Raw genomic sequence first — 16349 nt, 5'->3', positions numbered from 1 at the left:
CCGGTCCTGACCAATGCCCGCCGGGCGCAGGGCATTTCTGGACTGGGGAGATCAGTGTCCTGTTGTCCAGGTGTTCCTGTGACATCCTCTCCACAGTATAGATGGCTGACCATCCAGGTCTCGCGTGGACCCTTACCGAGTGGCAGGAAGAAGTGGATGGGTTCCTTGGGAGATCCCTCCTGATGTCGATGGTGCAGCTGCACCTCGACTGGTAGCCTGGGGTTGGTGGCCATAAGCGCAACCCTTGTGTCGGCTCAGTGTCTGGGAGCTGGTCCTCCTTCCTGGAAACGCCGGCAGGAGCCTAGCTGTTGCTCTGTACGCTTCGAGATGCAGTGATGCGTTTTGCTCTCTCTCAGCTCCTTCCTCACGTGCCTGTGCTCTCTGTTTGTGTTTCCTGTGGCGTCTCTTCCCTGTCTCGCTCTGCTGGCCTCCTTTGTGTCTGTCAGCCCAACAGGCTGGGAAAGCTGGCTGAGCAGGTATGACCTTGACCTTGACCTCGAGGTGCCTCTGTGCTTCTGTGAGTTCACGTGGCCTCTTGTGGTCTCTCTCCTTTGTAAAAATGAGTTTAAGAGCAGAGTATTTTCAGAAGTATTTAGCGTTCACAGTCTGCTGCCTCTGGAGGAAGAGCCGTCTTCATTCTAGGGCAGACGTCGGTGACGTTGCCTGGGATCGTCAGAGAATGGTGTTGGGGCAGAGTGTCCGTGTAGTTTGATGTTCAATGTCTAACAGAAGGGACGTGCTGTCCTCTGTCAGGGCCAACGTCAGGTGTCAGGTGAGAGGAGCAGAGTGGCAACATCACTGAACATCCTGCTGAGGCCTCACCCCTGGAGGGGTCGCGCTGTGCTCAGCCCTCAGGAGAATTAGGGCCGAGCAAGCACGGCTCAGGGACATGCCCCCAAACCCACGGTGGTGTTTTCTTAGGGGCCAGTGGGAATCGAAGCTGTCGGGACTGAAATGTGAGATTGTTTGACTTGATCTCTCCCTTCAGTGCTGGGGGAGGTTTCCCGCCATGTCAGCAAGTCTTGTAGGTGTTTGGAGGAAGGCAGACGCCTGCTGGGGGCAGAGCAGTTGCCTTCCTGCCCCCACCCTCGCCCCCTGACTGGGAGGAACTGTGCCTGTGTGCATGCCACACCCCTGGAAACGGTGGGCGGGAGGTTTGAGCGGACGTTCCTCTGCTCCCCTTGCAGGGCACGGCCGGCCCAGACCCCACAACTGTCTATGTGGACATGCGGGCACTGCGCCATGACAGGTAACAGCCCCCGGCCCCCTTCAGCCTGGGCTGCCCCTGCTCACTGTGTCCTTCCTTTTTAAAATAAGTTATTTTATTTGTTTATTGGCTGCACCGCATCTTCACTGCAGTGCTCAGGCTTCTCATTGCAGTGGCTTCTCTAGTTGCAGAGCACAGGCTTTAGGTGCTTGGGCTCAGTAGTTGTGGCACATGGCCTTAGTTGCCCCTCAGCATGTGGGATCTTCCCGAACCAGGGGTTGAACCCATGGCCTCTGCTTGGGCAGGAGGATTCTTAACCACTGGACCACAGGGAAGTCTCACCATGTCCTCCTTTAATCAGTCATTCCCATGACCAGGAGGGGAACGACCTTCCAAGAGTGACCGAGCATTTGACATTTGGATTTTTATGGGTAAAAAAGAAGACCCGTCTCCAGGCAGGATGTAGGCATCCTGTCAGCAGATGTGTCCTGGGGGCCACAGTGTGTGTGCCTACAGGTCTGGGTCCCTCCCAGCTTTAGAGCCAGATCCTGGTTCTGACCCTCACATTCAGCATGAGGGAAACCGTGTTGGAGCTTCCTGGAGTGCGAGGCCAGCTAGCCAGGGGCTCCTGACCTGAGCGCTGCTGGTTGAGCCAGGCACCTGAAGTCATTGTCCCAAGGTCACAGCAAGGTCATGATCAAAGGCTAAAGGCTTGGCTGTCGTCATGGTGCTAATCAATTCTGATTACCTTATGAGTTGCCTTCTTTAGAGATTGTTGTCTGTGTAGTCAATTTTATTTGTCTTCCTTGTTCATTTGTAGGGTACGTCTGGTGGAACGGGGTTCTCCACACAGTCTGCCATTGACTGAGTCCGGAAAGGTAGTGGCGTGGGGCTTGGCTTCCAGCTTCTGTCCCCTGAGGTCCGACTGGCCTCACCTCTTTGCATGCATACACACACACTCATGCACACACACACACACACACATACTCACATGCATTCACATAGTCACATACACAGGCACACACGCTCAGGCACACTTACACATACTCACATATAGACACACATACACAGACACATACAAACTCATGCACACATACACTCACACACCCATACACACACACACACACACACACACACACACGTACATGCACACACACTCTCTACATCTTTCTGTCCATATCTGAGCTCCAGCCCAGAGGGAGGACCTCAGATGCAGACCTGTAGGAACTGCATTGCTGGGTCTTGAGGCCCCGGTGCCTTTGTGCGGTCTGCAGCAGCCCACTGGGGCCTGGAAGAGCTTCTCCCCCGGCTCAGGTGACAGCCAGGCAGTATCCCCAGTGGCAGGTCACCATTAAAGCAGTCTAGGCCTGGTTCAACCACAGGAGCTGTGTCAGGGGCTTAGGTGGTGGGGCCATGAGACTACCCAAGGGCACCCAGGGAAAAACTGTGGGCCACCATAAGGGCTCAGCAGGCATAGACCCAGGAGAACAGGCATCTTCAGAAGCAGGGGAGGTTTGGAGGAAGGAAGAAGGCTCCCAGGAGCAGTCAGGCAGGATGAAGGGGGAGGGACTTGAGGGGGATGCGCGGCAGAGTGGAGCCAGCACAGCTCCCAGCCCTGCTCACACAGGCTGTGCACGTGCCTGCCTCAGGAGGCTGTGCCCAGAGAGGGACAGGGCAGCGGGGGCAGCACTGAGCGAGCCCGGGTGAGTGTGGGAGAGGAGCTAGTAAAGGCCATGCACCCCCCGAGGGTGGCCCCAGAGGAGGAGCAGGGGCGTGGGGAGCAGGCTCAGCTGGTGTGAAGGTCCTGGGGCCACAGAGAGGCCAGTGTGGCTGGAGCTTCACGGAGTAGAGGAAAGGAGGCAGTGTGTGGGTGTTGGAGGGAGGGGCTGGGGGCTGGAGATGGTCCTGGGCTCCCCCACCCTTCCCTGGGTGCACAGACATGCCCCACTGCCATCTGCATTGTCCTTTCTGTAAACATGGTGGTTTTTCTCAAAGCAGATCTTAATTCTTTCTGGTACATCTTTTTCCTATCACATGTGCCTCTGCACTCAGTTTTTATGGACTTCCCCCCCCCCAGTATTTCTGTTACAATAACTTGCACCTGATGGACTGGGGTTCTGGGAAGAGCTCTGGGTCCTCGGGTCCAGGTTGGTATCACAGGGAGAGGTCAGAGGCTCAGCAGCGTCCTGTGGGCAACAGAGCCTGACGAGCCTTCCATGACCCCTCGCCTCTCCCCCACCTGCTAGAAATCTCCACCATCATCTCGTGTTTTACACCCAGGGAAACTAAGGACACAGAATAGGTATCCAGAAGCAGCCAGATGGTCAGTCCCAGGTCCAGTGGGGCCCCCAGGCCCCAGCTGGGGGCGCTGGACATGAAACACCCTCCCCCAGCCTTTTCCACAGCCTCTGGTGGGCATGGAGCCCCAAGTCTGGAGGCAGGAATGCCTCTTGGTGGCCAGGTTTCCTTCCAGAACCAGAGACTCTGGGGCTGGGTAGAGGCCCAGCCAAGCTGTGTTTGGACTCCCTGCCCTCAAGAGCCTGAGAGGGTCCTCAGGGAAAGATCCCCTCCTCCCCTCTCAACATCCAGAATAGAGTTCATTCTCAGGAGATGGATGATTTTGCTAAGATTCACAGTTTATTTTTATTTATTAAAATCTCTTATTTCTGTTAAAATTCAGTCAGATTTAGGTCGGCTTCTGAACCTAGTCACATCCGTGTATGAGTCACGTCCTTTAGATCAGTTTCGAAGGGTATTGTTTTTGCCGCTTTTGCATCAGAAGGGCCACATGCCCTCTGACGAGCACGGTTCTCCTTCTAGATTCTCCCTGGAGTGAAGGTCATCATTGCCCACACGGAGACCAGAGGGCCCCTGGGAGACTCGCACCTGGGGGAGGTGAGGATGGGGACCCCACCTCTCGCTGGCTGCTGGATGTGCATGCAGGTTGCTCCCCGTTCTTTCTTTGCGATGAACTGTGTACATTGCAGTCCTGCAGCTGTCACTCAGGGGTCCAAGGAGGGGAATGGTTGGTTTGAAGGAGAGAATTCTTTGCTCTCTGGACCTCTTTTGTGACTTAGTTCAAGCGCCTTACCCCTACCCCACTGTGTGCTGCCGTGTCTTGGGACACATGGTGCCTGGCACTTGTGATGACCGACCCCCTTGTGTTCTGGGCCCCAGATCTGGGTGAGTAGCCCCCACAATGCCACCGGGTACTACACAGTCTACGGGGAAGAAGGGCTCCATGCCGACCACTTCAGTGCCCGGCTGAGTTTCGGAGACACCCAGACCGTTTGGGCGAGGACTGGCTTCCTGGGCTTCCTTCGAAGGACAGAGCTCACCGACGCCAGTGGAGGTGAGGGCTCCTTTGCAGTGCTCACCCCCAGTCCTGGGGCCGCCACAGCTAGGAGCCCATACAGGCAGTGTCTTGGGACCTCCTGCCAGCTCACCTCACCCCTTCCTAGGGGCAAGTTTCTTTAGGTGCTCTGATACGGTTTCTCTGAAAGTTGCTCCTTTTCCTTCACTGTTCCTGGATCCTGGCCTCTGCTGAGGGTGTGGGGGTGCTGGGGGAAGCTGTTGGGCCCCCCAGGCAAAGCCATGGGCATGTCTCACCAGCCATGTATCAGGGCCTCCCCATACATCCCCCCAGGGTCACAGAGTCCACGGCCACAGTAGGCTGGCCAGATGCAGTCAGAGCTCTGGGAGCCCCTGTAGCCGCTGCCTTGTCTCCAAGATAGTAGGAGTTGTTGTTCTGTACTCTTCACACGTGGGTGCGCACGGCAGGAGGCTTCAGCACGGAGCCATGCTGAGGTGGTGACCTGTGCCATCTGCAGAGCGACATGACGCGCTGTACGTGGTGGGGTCCCTGGACGAGACGCTGGAGCTGAGGGGCATGCGCTACCACCCCATTGACATCGAGACGTCCGTGATCCGTGCGCACAGGAGCATCGCTGAATGGTGAGGGCCCGGGGAAGCAGCTGGCAGCTCTCGCGCAGTCGTGCACGTGTGGGCAGCCACCTCCTCTCCAGGAGCAGACCCCAGACATACTCTGCAAGTCACGCGCCAGAGACCCCTTGTTTGGGTTTGCTTGGTTTTTCCTCTTCTCTTAATCAGTCTTAAACTAAGAGTCTGTCCCCAAATGCACAGGCAAAATGTGAGTGCCCCACGGTTACTCTGAAATGCCTCTGCGTTTACATGGATTTCCTAATTTAAATGGTCAAGACGCATGATTTCCTCACTTTATAGGGAGGTTGCATTGGGAAAAGTACAGCTTTCAATATCAAATAATATTCTTGATTCTTCTTGTTGTTCAGTTGCTAGGTTGAATCCAACTGTTTGTGACCTTATGGACTGCAGCATGCCAGGCTTCTCTGTCCTCCACTATCTCCTAGAGTGTGCTCACACTCATGTCCATTGAGTCAGTGATATCATCCAACCATCTTGTCCTCTGTAGCCCCCTTCTCCTTCTGCCCTCGTTCTTTCCCAGCATCAGGGTCTTTTTTCATTGAGTGAGCTCGTCACATCAAGTGGCCAAAATATTAGAGTTTCAGCTTCAGCATCAGTCCTTCCGGTTGAAACTGGTTCTGATGTGATGTAGCCTCGGAGTGTAGGCTGTACTTGAGCTCACGGCTCTTGTGAGGAGAAAAAGTCCCTCACCGGGCCAGGCGGATGATAGAGACCACTTGAGGCTTGTAGTGAGACTTTTGGACTCTGTGGGAGAAGGCGAGGGTGGGATGATCTGAGAGAATAGCATTGAAACATGTATATTATCAAGTGTGAAACAGATCACCAGCCCAGGTTGGATGCATGAGACAAGTGCTCAGGGCTGGTGCACTGGGAAGACCCAGAGGGATGGGATGGGGAGGGAGGTGAGAGGGGGATCAGGATGGGGAACACATGAAAATCCATGGCTGATTCATGTCAATGTATGGCAAAAACCACTACAATATTGTAAAGTAATTAGCCTCCAACTAATAAAAATAAATGGAAAAGAAAAATAGAGTTTATTGAAAAGGAGCACAGAAGACTTCCGACACAGACATCAGAAGTGGGTAGAAAGAGTACCCACGTTGCTAACTTGAGCAGAAAATTATATACTTTTCAGTTGACTGCTAAGAATAGGTAAAAAGAATATCTCAAGATTGTAAAAGTTCCACCAGAACCTTTCCCAAGGCATCCTGAGATAACTTCAGTTCAAGATTAGCCAGAAGGAACAAGTTCCTGTTAAGTAGGAAAGCATGCCTTTAAGCAAGATATTGTTGCTATATAATTATTAACATGGTGCCTGCATGACTGCTAAGATAGAATTTGGACCTCATCCCTAAGGGGCCTTGGACTACTTATCAATCTGGCTGAAGTTAACTATATCACAATGAGAATTCAGGGTTGATTTCATTTAGGATTGACTGGTTTGATCTCCTTGCTGTCCAAGGGACTCTCAAGAGTCTTCTCCAGCATCACAGTTAGAAAGCATCAATTCTTCAGTGCTCAGCCTTCTTTATGGTCCAACTCTCACATCCATACACGACTACTGGAAATACCATAGCTTTGATTATACAAACCTTTGTTGGCAAAGCAATGTCTCTGCTTTTTAATATGCTGTTTAGGTTTATCATAGCTTTTCCTCCAAGGAGCAAGTGTCTTTCAGTTTCATGGCTGCTATGATTTTGGAGCCCAAGAAAATACAGTCTGTTACTGTTTCCACTTTTCCCCCTTGCATTTGCCATGAAGTGATGGGACCAGATGCCATGATCTTAGTTTTTTGAATATTGAGTTTTAAGCCAGCTTCTTCACTCTTCTCCTAGCCCTAACCCGTCTGGTCCCATCAGTTCATAGCAAATCGGAGGGGAAAAATGGAAGCAGTAACAGATGCTTCCTCCTTTGAAGGAAAGCTGACAAAGGTTTGTATAGTCAGAACTATGGTTTTTCCACCTGATGCAAAGAACGACTCATTAGAAAGGACCCTGATGCTGGGAAAGATTAAGGGCAGAAGGAGAAGAGGGTGGCAGAGGATGAGATGGCTAGATGGCATCACCAACTCAATGGACATGAGTTTGAGCAAATGCTGGGAGATAGTGAAGGACAGGGAAGCCTGCTGTACTGCAGTGCAAGGGATCATAAAGAGTTGGACATGACTTAGTGACTGAACAACAACTGCATTTGGACTCTTTGGCTGACTATGAGGACTACTCCATTTCTTCTAAGGGATTCTTGACCACGGTAGTAGATACAGTGGTCATGTGAATTAAATTCACCCATTCTAAAAAAAAAAAAAAGATCATGAAAAAAAAAAAATTCTCCTCCCTTTTAGTTTGCTGATTCCTACGGTGTCAGTGTTCACTCCTGCCATCTCCTGCTTGACCACTTCCAATTTACCTTGATTCATGGACCTAAGATTCTGGATCTCTATGCAATATTGTTCTTTCATCAGACGTTCCTTTCACCACCAGACCCATCCACAACTGAGCTTCATTTCCACTTTGGCCCACTGCTTTATTCTTTCTGGAGCTCTTAGTAATTGCCTTCTGCTCTTCCCCAGTAGCCTGTTGGACACCTTCCGACCTGGAGGGGCTCATCTTCTGGTGTCATATCTTTTTGCCTTTTCATACTGTCCCTAGGGTTCTCTAGGCAAGAAGGCTAAAGAGGGTTGGTCCTCCAGTGGACCATTTTTTGTCAGATTTGTCTTGATTCTCAGCGAGAACTTTAATTGGAATAGACATCCAATAAAACACACTTAGCCAAACCTTTGAATTGTGACTGACTTGAGCAGAGGATGACACCAGTGAACCTACTTCAGGATGTTTCAGTGGCCTTTGTCTGACATCATTTCCTGTGTGTCCTTGGCCCCTGAAGCCAGTGCTCAGCCCCATGTGACACCGTTTGCCTTCTCCCTGCAGTGCCGTGTTCACCTGGACCAACCTGCTGGTGGTGGTGGTGGAGCTGGATGGGCTGGAGCAGGACGCGCTGGACCTGGTGGCCCTGGTGACGAACGTGGTGCTGGAGGAGCACCACCTGGTGGTGGGCGTGGTGGTCATCGTGGATCCGGGTGTCATCCCCATCAACTCCCGCGGGGAGAAGCAGCGCATGCACCTGCGCGATGGCTTCCTAGCCGACCAGCTGGACCCCATCTATGTGGCCTACAACATGTGAGCCCGCTCAGCCCCGACCAGCTGGACCCCATCTACGTGGCCTACAACACATGAGCCTGCTCAGCCCCGACCAGCTGGACCCCACCTGCTTGATGGCTTCCTAGCCGACCAGCTGGATGCCATCTACATGGCCTACAACACGTGAGTCCACTCAGCCCCGACCAGCTGGACCCCATCTATGTGGCCTACAACATGTGAGCTCACTCAGCCCCAGCCCAAAAGGGGCCTCGCGAGCCATCAGAGGGGCTGGGGTGCATCTGCAGCCCCTGGGGAGAGGACCCCAGGCTCCTGAGCACAGGGCCCCCCCATGCACTTACATACCCATCTCATTCTAGAAACCACTTCCTGAATTACTCAAAACCTTTTAATCTGGGACATTTACAGAAACATGAATGTCAGTATTGCAACAGATGGTGTGACTGGGGAAGAAGCCTGGTGAGGGACTGCAGGTGCTGTAGGTGTAGTCCTCTGCTGTATTATGAGTTTGCACTTTTTTTAGGCTAAAAATACAGTTCTTGATTTTAAAAATTCAACTCTTTATACCATTTCAAATGACAAGGTCATACTTACAATTTATGCCAGAAGGAGTTTGAGGCCCAAGGACAGCTGCTTCAGTTCTGATTCACAGGGAAGAGCAAAATACAGAAAGACTGGTGGGCAGGGCAGGATCCTGGCCTGGCCCCCTTCCCCACCCCCGACCTGCTCTGGGCCCCAGACCAGGCTCATGCGTACACACTTCCTCTCTGAACATAGGTATGCTGGCTGCCTGCCTGTGTCGTCTCTAACCCTCGACAGGGTCCATCAGGTGAGCAGCTGTTTCAGAAAGATAAAGGAACGCTGAGTTTTAAACCTCTTCCTGAGTTTCTGACTTCTTGCTGTTCAGCTGAAGTGCTGATTTTCATGACCACAGTATAGGATCTTCTCGCTGTCCAAAAATGTACTGAGTTACTGTTTTTATTCCACATCAGTAAATGTGGACTCACCGGTGGGCTGAGGATTACACGTGCGGTGGTACAGCCCAGGACCTGGGAGAACTTTGCTGGCCACTGTCGCATCTTGAGTTGTATGCCTGTAAAATTTGGCCAAATCATGTTCACTTATTTTATTCGAACTCAGCTAAACTGAGTGATATAATATTATAGTAAATCTAAATCAGAGAACATGAAATCCTTTAGATACTTCTAAGAATTTGAAGTGAAGCTTGAATCTAAGACAGAGTATTTTTGTATCACTAATAAAAAATGTGTTATGAGTTGTCAGGGACTGTGGGTCAGAAGGTTTATGAATCACATGCTTCCTAGAAACAGCCAGGTTTTCCTGGAATTAGCCTGAATCAGTGCCTAATAGTTGTTAATTCTTTACCATTTAAAATTCTCCACCAAAAAGGCCTGGCTGACTGGGCTGACTCTCATGTCTAACTCTTTCTTGGCTACAAGTAGCTTGTGCTCAGTAGCTCTTGGCATGCCCTGTGGTATGTAAGAACATACTGGAATTGAACAGTCCTCGTGTAATTATGTATATAACGTGTGTAACTTATTGGTTGACATAACAGAGGTTCTAGCAGTGGACTAATGGATATTCCTCATAACAAAATGGCCTGTAGGAGAGGAACCACCCAGCCCTTTATGTTGTCATTTTATAGCAACAGGCACTGTAAAATTTTTGTATTGAAAGGTAAGTGGCAGTAAGACATGTCTTGTAAATTAAGATTTTAAGAAGCATTAAAATGTTTTAAAATTACTCTCTGGGAATTCTGTATGTCAGAGAAAATTTTTATATCATTATGTTAATAAAAGTATGGACTGTTTGTAATTCTGCCATTTGAAATGTGTGAAAAGGTTTTTAAAATTACCCCAAATAGCAGGTATTTTATTATGCATTTTTCTTTGCTGAATATAGAAGCATTTATGCTGAAGCATAAAATCTACAAAGCACATTAAAGTATAAAGAATAAAATTTAAATCTCCCATAATCCTACCTCTCGTTAATGACAGTGTGTTAGTAGTTGATGTAAATCCTTGCAAGGTTTTATTTTTTTCTTTAAAAACACTTTTACAAAATTAAGTCAGTCATATACTTTTATAATCAGCTTTTGTACTTAATAAATTAGACCTTTAATCTGCTACATATATTCTTCTACATGTTGTCACACAGCGGGTGGGGGCAGCCTGTCCTCACAGGCTCTGTCGGCATCCTTTCAGCCCCACTGCCATGAGCCTCCTCATGGGTACACGTTCATATGCATGGCCTGCCTGGGGCTCAGCTCTGCTGGGGTGAAGCTGTGGGCACTCCATCCTTGGAAGGGCACAGGCAGAGTGGAGAAGCTGTTCCTGGAAACCTGAGAACACTGGCAATAAAAAATGAGTCTGTCAGTCAAATAAGTACCTGTCTAGTGGTGCTGTATATGCTTTCTTGTGTTTGTGGTCATTTTACTTTCTCATTTGATGTGTTTTACTTGGCAGTTCTTATTGTGTGCAAGGGTTTTTTTTTTTTTTTAATTGATTTGTAGGACCCAGTTTATGTTAAGGATCAGAACCTCTGTATAATCCATACTTTTCCTACTGGGCCATTTGTATCTTGATTCTGTTTTTATTTTTAATTGAAGGATAATTGCTTTACAATATTGTGTTGTTTGTTTTTTAAATGTACTAATTATTTTGTGCAAACTAAGGTTACTTGTACTTAATTTCAGATTATGAGTATAGCTGACTTGTTTCAGAGAGATTGTCCCGGGATGGTCAGCTCAACCCTATGGGGGAATGACTTACCTCCTGTGTTTGCCTCTTCCTGCCCGAGTCTGCCAGAGTCAGACCCTCTCGCCAGGGTCTCTCCCTGAGAGCAAGTGTTGTTGGCGAGTCATGCACATGCTACTTGCTGGTGCAAAAAGAAGAGAGGAGCATTCTCTTTCTACCTGAGATCATGTTGCAAAAGTTTTAGGTCTTGAGTTAAAGAAGAAACACTTTCTCTAAACTGGATGCAGTAATGGTGTAATAACACCATGTATAGCATTTGTCCTCTTTCCTCTGATACTCATTTGGCTTTCCAGGTGCCACTAGTGGTAAAGAACATGCCTGTCAATGCAGGAGCCATAAGAGAAGTGGGTTTGATCCCTGGGTCAGGAAGATCTCCTGGAGTAGGAAATGGCAGCCCACTCCAGTATTCTTGCCTGAAAGATCCCATGGATAGAGGAGCCTGGCTGGCTATACAGTCCATAGGGTCGCAAAGAGTCGGACACAACTGAAATTACTTAGCACTTTTGATACTCAATTTCAGTAATAAAGAGTTCTTTTAAAAGGTAACTATATGCAAAACTTCAAAACCTCTTTATGTTTAAGAGCAATCGTCTTTAAACTGTCTGAGCAGGTAGCTGGACAGCCCTCCCCCCATGGGAAGTCTGAGAGCCTGCAGCCTCACCCAGGTGAGCTGAGTCCTTTCCTCACCTCAATTCCCCACCCTCTCCCCTGCCCCTCCACTTCCCTACGTCCAGCGGTGCCCTTTGGGTTCAGTGTGAGAACCATTCCACATGAGTCATGAGATGTTTTGAAAGTATTTGCCAGGGCCATGTGAGGCAAGAAACTGAGGCATTAACCCTTAGTTTTAAGTGCCAGCTAAGTTAGGGCACCTTACTCCTCAGGCTTTCATATCTACTAAAGAGCCACATGTCATGAGTGTTCATTGCAGATGCCACAAGACAAAAGTTGAAAAGGGGCCACAAGGGGCCAGATAAGGCTTTGGGGAGGAGGGAGCACAGGTGTATTACCACCTATTGCCACTCCAGCAGCAGCGAGCTGGACCTCCAGGCATGCACCCAGGTGCTGCAGCGACTCCCAGGGGAGCAGAGGATAAAGGCCGTCTGGAGCCTGTTGTGCTGCAATGGAATGGGACACAAGTTCAGACACAGTGGTTAGCATTCACTTTACATTAGAAGGTAAAGAAAGAGTGTCAACTTCTGGCATGATGAGCTGAGAAGCTCTGTGGACATGCTAGCCAGCAAAATGGGTGAAAATTTAATTTTAAGCTTTTGGAAATGGTCGTAAGAGCATATACAACAAATGAAGAAACATCTAAATGTGACAGTTAAGTAATAAAAACAAGTCTGTTGTTTGAACCAAGACTGTTCCTTCCCTCCCACCTCTCAGCTGAGCCAAGCAGAAAATCTACTGCACAAAGGTGGACCCAGGGACACAGGCTTCTGTCCCACCGGTTATCTGTTGGTATAGATATGTTCTGGGTGAGACCAGATGAGAGATAACATGCTCTGTTCTTCTCTAGTGGATGGAGTCTCTACCTTGAGCAAATGATTCTAACTATATAGGGCGCCAGGTGCCCTTCCACCTCATGAGATGGGAGGGACATAGTGCTTCTAACTATACAGGGCGCCGGGTGCCCTTCCAGTTCATGAGATGGGGAAGAGACACTGGGACGACCTCAGGCTAATGACCCCTGCTCCCCTGAGCATTTAGCTTCTGAAGCCGGGGACTCACCCAGATAGACGGGAGCCACTGTTCTCACTCCAGGGTCCAAAACCCTGCTCAGAGATCTTCCTGCTGGGAGAAGCAAGCTGTAAAACAGGTAACTGCTCACCTCTTGTAAAAGAGCAGACTTTCTTTGCAGCAGAGCATGAAGGAGGTCAGTCAGAAGGGCACTCTTGAAAGCAGTACAAGTGTGGTGAAAGGCATTTAGGAGGAGGTTCATAGAGTCAATGAAGACACAGACTGAATTATAGGCCAACTGGTTAGCAGGAGAACCAGGGGATGAGACAGCGAGGAAGAGCCCTCCTGAGAACAAACTTCAAACTCTGACCTTGGGAACTCTCTCTTCTGTAAATCCTGAATTAGGTCATTAGGCTATAGAGCAGCTTATGCCCCCCAGAGCATTGCTGACAACGGTAGAGCAATCAGCTGGGAATGGATGGAGCTTCAGAGCTGAGTGTGGTCAGGGAAAGAGAGTGGAGGTCGCTGCAATACCGCTGTCACTTCAGGATGATTTCAAGAAGCAACAGTTATAACTAGACATGGAAAAACGAACTGGTTCCAAACTGGGAAAGGAGTACGTCAAGGCAGTATATTGTCACTCTGCTTATTTTCCTTATATACAGAGTACATCATGTGAAATCCTGGGCTGGATGAAGCAGAAACTGGAATCAAGACTTCCAGGAGAAATATCAATAAACTCAGATATGCAGATGACACCACCTTTATGGCAGAAAGTGAAGAGGCACTAAAAAGCCTCTTGATGAAAGTGAAAGAGAAGAGCAAAAAAGCTGGCCTAAAATTCAACATTCAACAAAACTAAGATCATGGCATCCAGTCCCATCAGTTTAGTTCAGTCACTCAGTTGTGTCCGATTCTTTGTGACCCCATGAAGTGCAGCATGCCAGGCCTCCCTGTCCATCAACCTACTCCCAGAGTCCACCCAAACCCCTGTCCATTGAGTCAGTGATGCCATCCAACCATCTCATCCTCTGTTGTCCCCTTCTCCTCCTGCCCTGATTATTCCCAGCATCAGGGTCTTTTCAAATGAGTCAGCTCTTGCATCGGGTGGCCAAAATATTGGAGTTGCAGCTTCAAAATCAGTCCTACCAATGAACACCCAGGACTGATCTCCTTTAGGATGGACTGGTTGGCTCTCCTTGCAGTCCAAGGGACTCTCAAGAGTCTTCTCCAACACCACAGTTCAAAAGCATCAATTCTTTGGCGCTCAGCTTTCTTCACAGTCCAACTCTCACATCCATACATGCCCACTGGAAAAACCATAGCTTTGACTAGACAGACCTTTGTGGACAAAGTAATGTGTCTGCTTTTTAATATGCTGTCTAGGTTGGTCATAACTTGCCTTCCAAGGAGTAAGCGTCTTTTTATTTCATGGCTGCAATCACCATCTGCAGTGATTTTGGAGCCCAGAAAAATAAAGTCTGACACTGCTTCCAATGTTTCCCCATCTATTTGCCATGAAGTGATGGGACCAGATGCCATGATCTTAGTTTTCTGAATGTTGAGCTTTAAGCCAACTTTTTCACTCTCCTCTTTCACTTTCATCAAAAGACTTTTCAGTTCCTCTTCACTCTCTGCCATAAGGGAGGTGTCATCTGCATATCTGAGGTTATTGATATTTCTCCCGGCAACTTGATTCCAGTTTGTGCTTCATCCAGCCCAGTGTTTGTCATGATTTTCCCCGCATATAAGTTAAATAAGCAGGGTGACAATATACAGCCTTGACGTACTCCTTTTCCTATTTGGAACCAGTCTGTTGTTCCATGTCCAGTTCTGACTATTGCTTTCTGACCTGCATACAGGTTTCTCAAGAGGCAGGTCAGGTGGTCTGGTATTCCCATCTCTTTTAGAATTTTCTGCAGTTTGTTGTGATCCACACAGTCAAAGGCTATGGCATAGTCAAGTCCCATCACTTCATGGCAAATAGATGGGGAAACAATGGAAACAGTGACAGACTATTTTCTTGGGCTCCAAAATCATTGCAGATGGTGACTGCAGCTATGAAATTAAAAGACGCTTGCTCCTTGGAAGAAAAGCTATGATCAGCCTAGACAGTGTATTAAAAAGCAGAGACATTACTTTGCCAACAAAGGTCTGTCTATTCAGCTATGGTGTTTTCCAGTAGTCATGAATGGATGTGAGAGTTGTACCATAAAGAAGGTTGAGCATCGAAAAATTGATGCTTTTGAACTGTGGTGGTCACTCACCACAACTACAGAAAGCCCATGAGCAGCAATGAAGACCCAGTGCAGCCAAAAATAAATTTTTAAGAAGGATGATTAGAGGTAAAAAAAGTCAAGTAAATAAATAGATATGAGACACACAGAAAACAAAAAGTGAAATACCAGAGGTAAATCCAACTATATCAATAATAACAGTAAATGTGAATGGGTTAAGCAATTCATTCAAAAGGCAGATTTTTTTCAGACTCTGTGTGTGTATGTGCATTACCCTACTATATGCTATTAAAAAGGCATGTTCTAGATTCAAAGATACAAATAGATGGAAAGTAAAAGACTGGAAAAATATATTTCATGCAAATAGCATATTTCTTGTATCACAAAGCCATAGTGGCTTTACTAATTTTAGGTAAAATACACTTTAAAACAAAATCAATAGAAAAAAATAAAAAGGGACATTTCATGATGATGACAGAATCCACCCATTAGAAAGACTAGTGATTATAAATATGTGTGCACCTCACAAAAGAGCACTGACATATACGGAGCAAAAGCTGATGGAAAAGAAAGGATGATAGTTGGGACATCAATACACCATTTTCTACAATGGATAGAATAACCAGGCAGAACTTCAACAAGAAAATGGAGGAGTTGGACAGCACTGTAAACCAACCGGACCTAACAGACACTATAAAACACTCCACCCAAGAAGAGCAGGATGCAAGGTCCTCCCGAGTGCTCACAGAACAGTCTCCAAGCTAGATTCAATGTCAGGCAATAGAGCAAACCTCAGTAAATTCTAAAAAGATATGAATTACTCATGTATAAAAGATATGAAGCATCAATTCAGTATTCTTGTCTTGAGAACCCCATGAACAGTATGAAAAGGCAAAAAGGTAGGACATTGAAAGATGAACTTCCCAGGTTGGTAGGTGCCCAATATACTACTGGAGATCAGTAGAGAAATAACTCCAGAAAGAATGAAGGGATGGAGCCAAAGCAAAAACAACACCCAGTTGTGGATGTGACTGGTGATAGAGGCAAGATTCAACTGTCAAGGGTAATACTGCATAGGAACCTGGAATGTTAGGTCCATGAATCAAGGGAAATTGGAAGTGGTTAAACAGAAGATGGCAATAGTGAATGTCAACATTCTAGGAATCAGCAAACTAGAATGGACTGGAATGGGTGAATTTAACTCAGATGATCATTATATCTCCTACTGTGGGCAGGAATCCCTTAGAAGAAATGGAGTAGCCATCATGGTCAACAAAAGAGTCCAAAATGCAGTACTTGGATGCAATCTCAAAAACAACAGAATGAT

At 47.9% G+C, this 16349-nt stretch overlaps 1 protein-coding gene across 5 annotated transcripts in view; it reads left to right on the top strand.

The window, feature by feature from the left end:
* The window catches only part of DIP2A (disco interacting protein 2 homolog A), a 110154-nt gene extending 97694 nt beyond the window's left edge, over positions 1-12460 (top strand). For 3 of the 5 annotated variants that reach the window (XM_061167382.1, XM_061167379.1, XM_061167378.1), the window contains 6 exons: positions 1188-1249; positions 2028-2085; positions 4028-4102; positions 4385-4559; positions 5038-5161; positions 8101-12460. In XM_061167382.1, the coding sequence (XP_061023365.1) occupies positions 1188-1249; positions 2028-2085; positions 4028-4102; positions 4385-4559; positions 5038-5161; positions 8101-8353 (747 nt within the window). In that variant the 3' untranslated portion in view covers positions 8354-12460. Of the gene's footprint in view, positions 1-1187; positions 1251-2027; positions 2086-4027; positions 4103-4384; positions 4560-5037; positions 5162-8100 lie in introns of all 5 variants that reach the window. The other 2 variants (XM_061167381.1, XM_061167380.1) reach the window with 2 other exon arrangements.
* The last annotated feature ends 3889 nt before the right edge of the window (positions 12461-16349 follow it).

This window comes from Dama dama, chromosome 19 (genome assembly GCF_033118175.1).
Source record: "Dama dama isolate Ldn47 chromosome 19, ASM3311817v1, whole genome shotgun sequence".
Taxonomy (NCBI): Eukaryota; Metazoa; Chordata; class Mammalia; order Artiodactyla; family Cervidae; genus Dama; species Dama dama.
The sequence above is the reverse complement of the archived record's forward strand: the minus strand, read 5'-3'. Positions and strand labels throughout refer to the sequence as shown.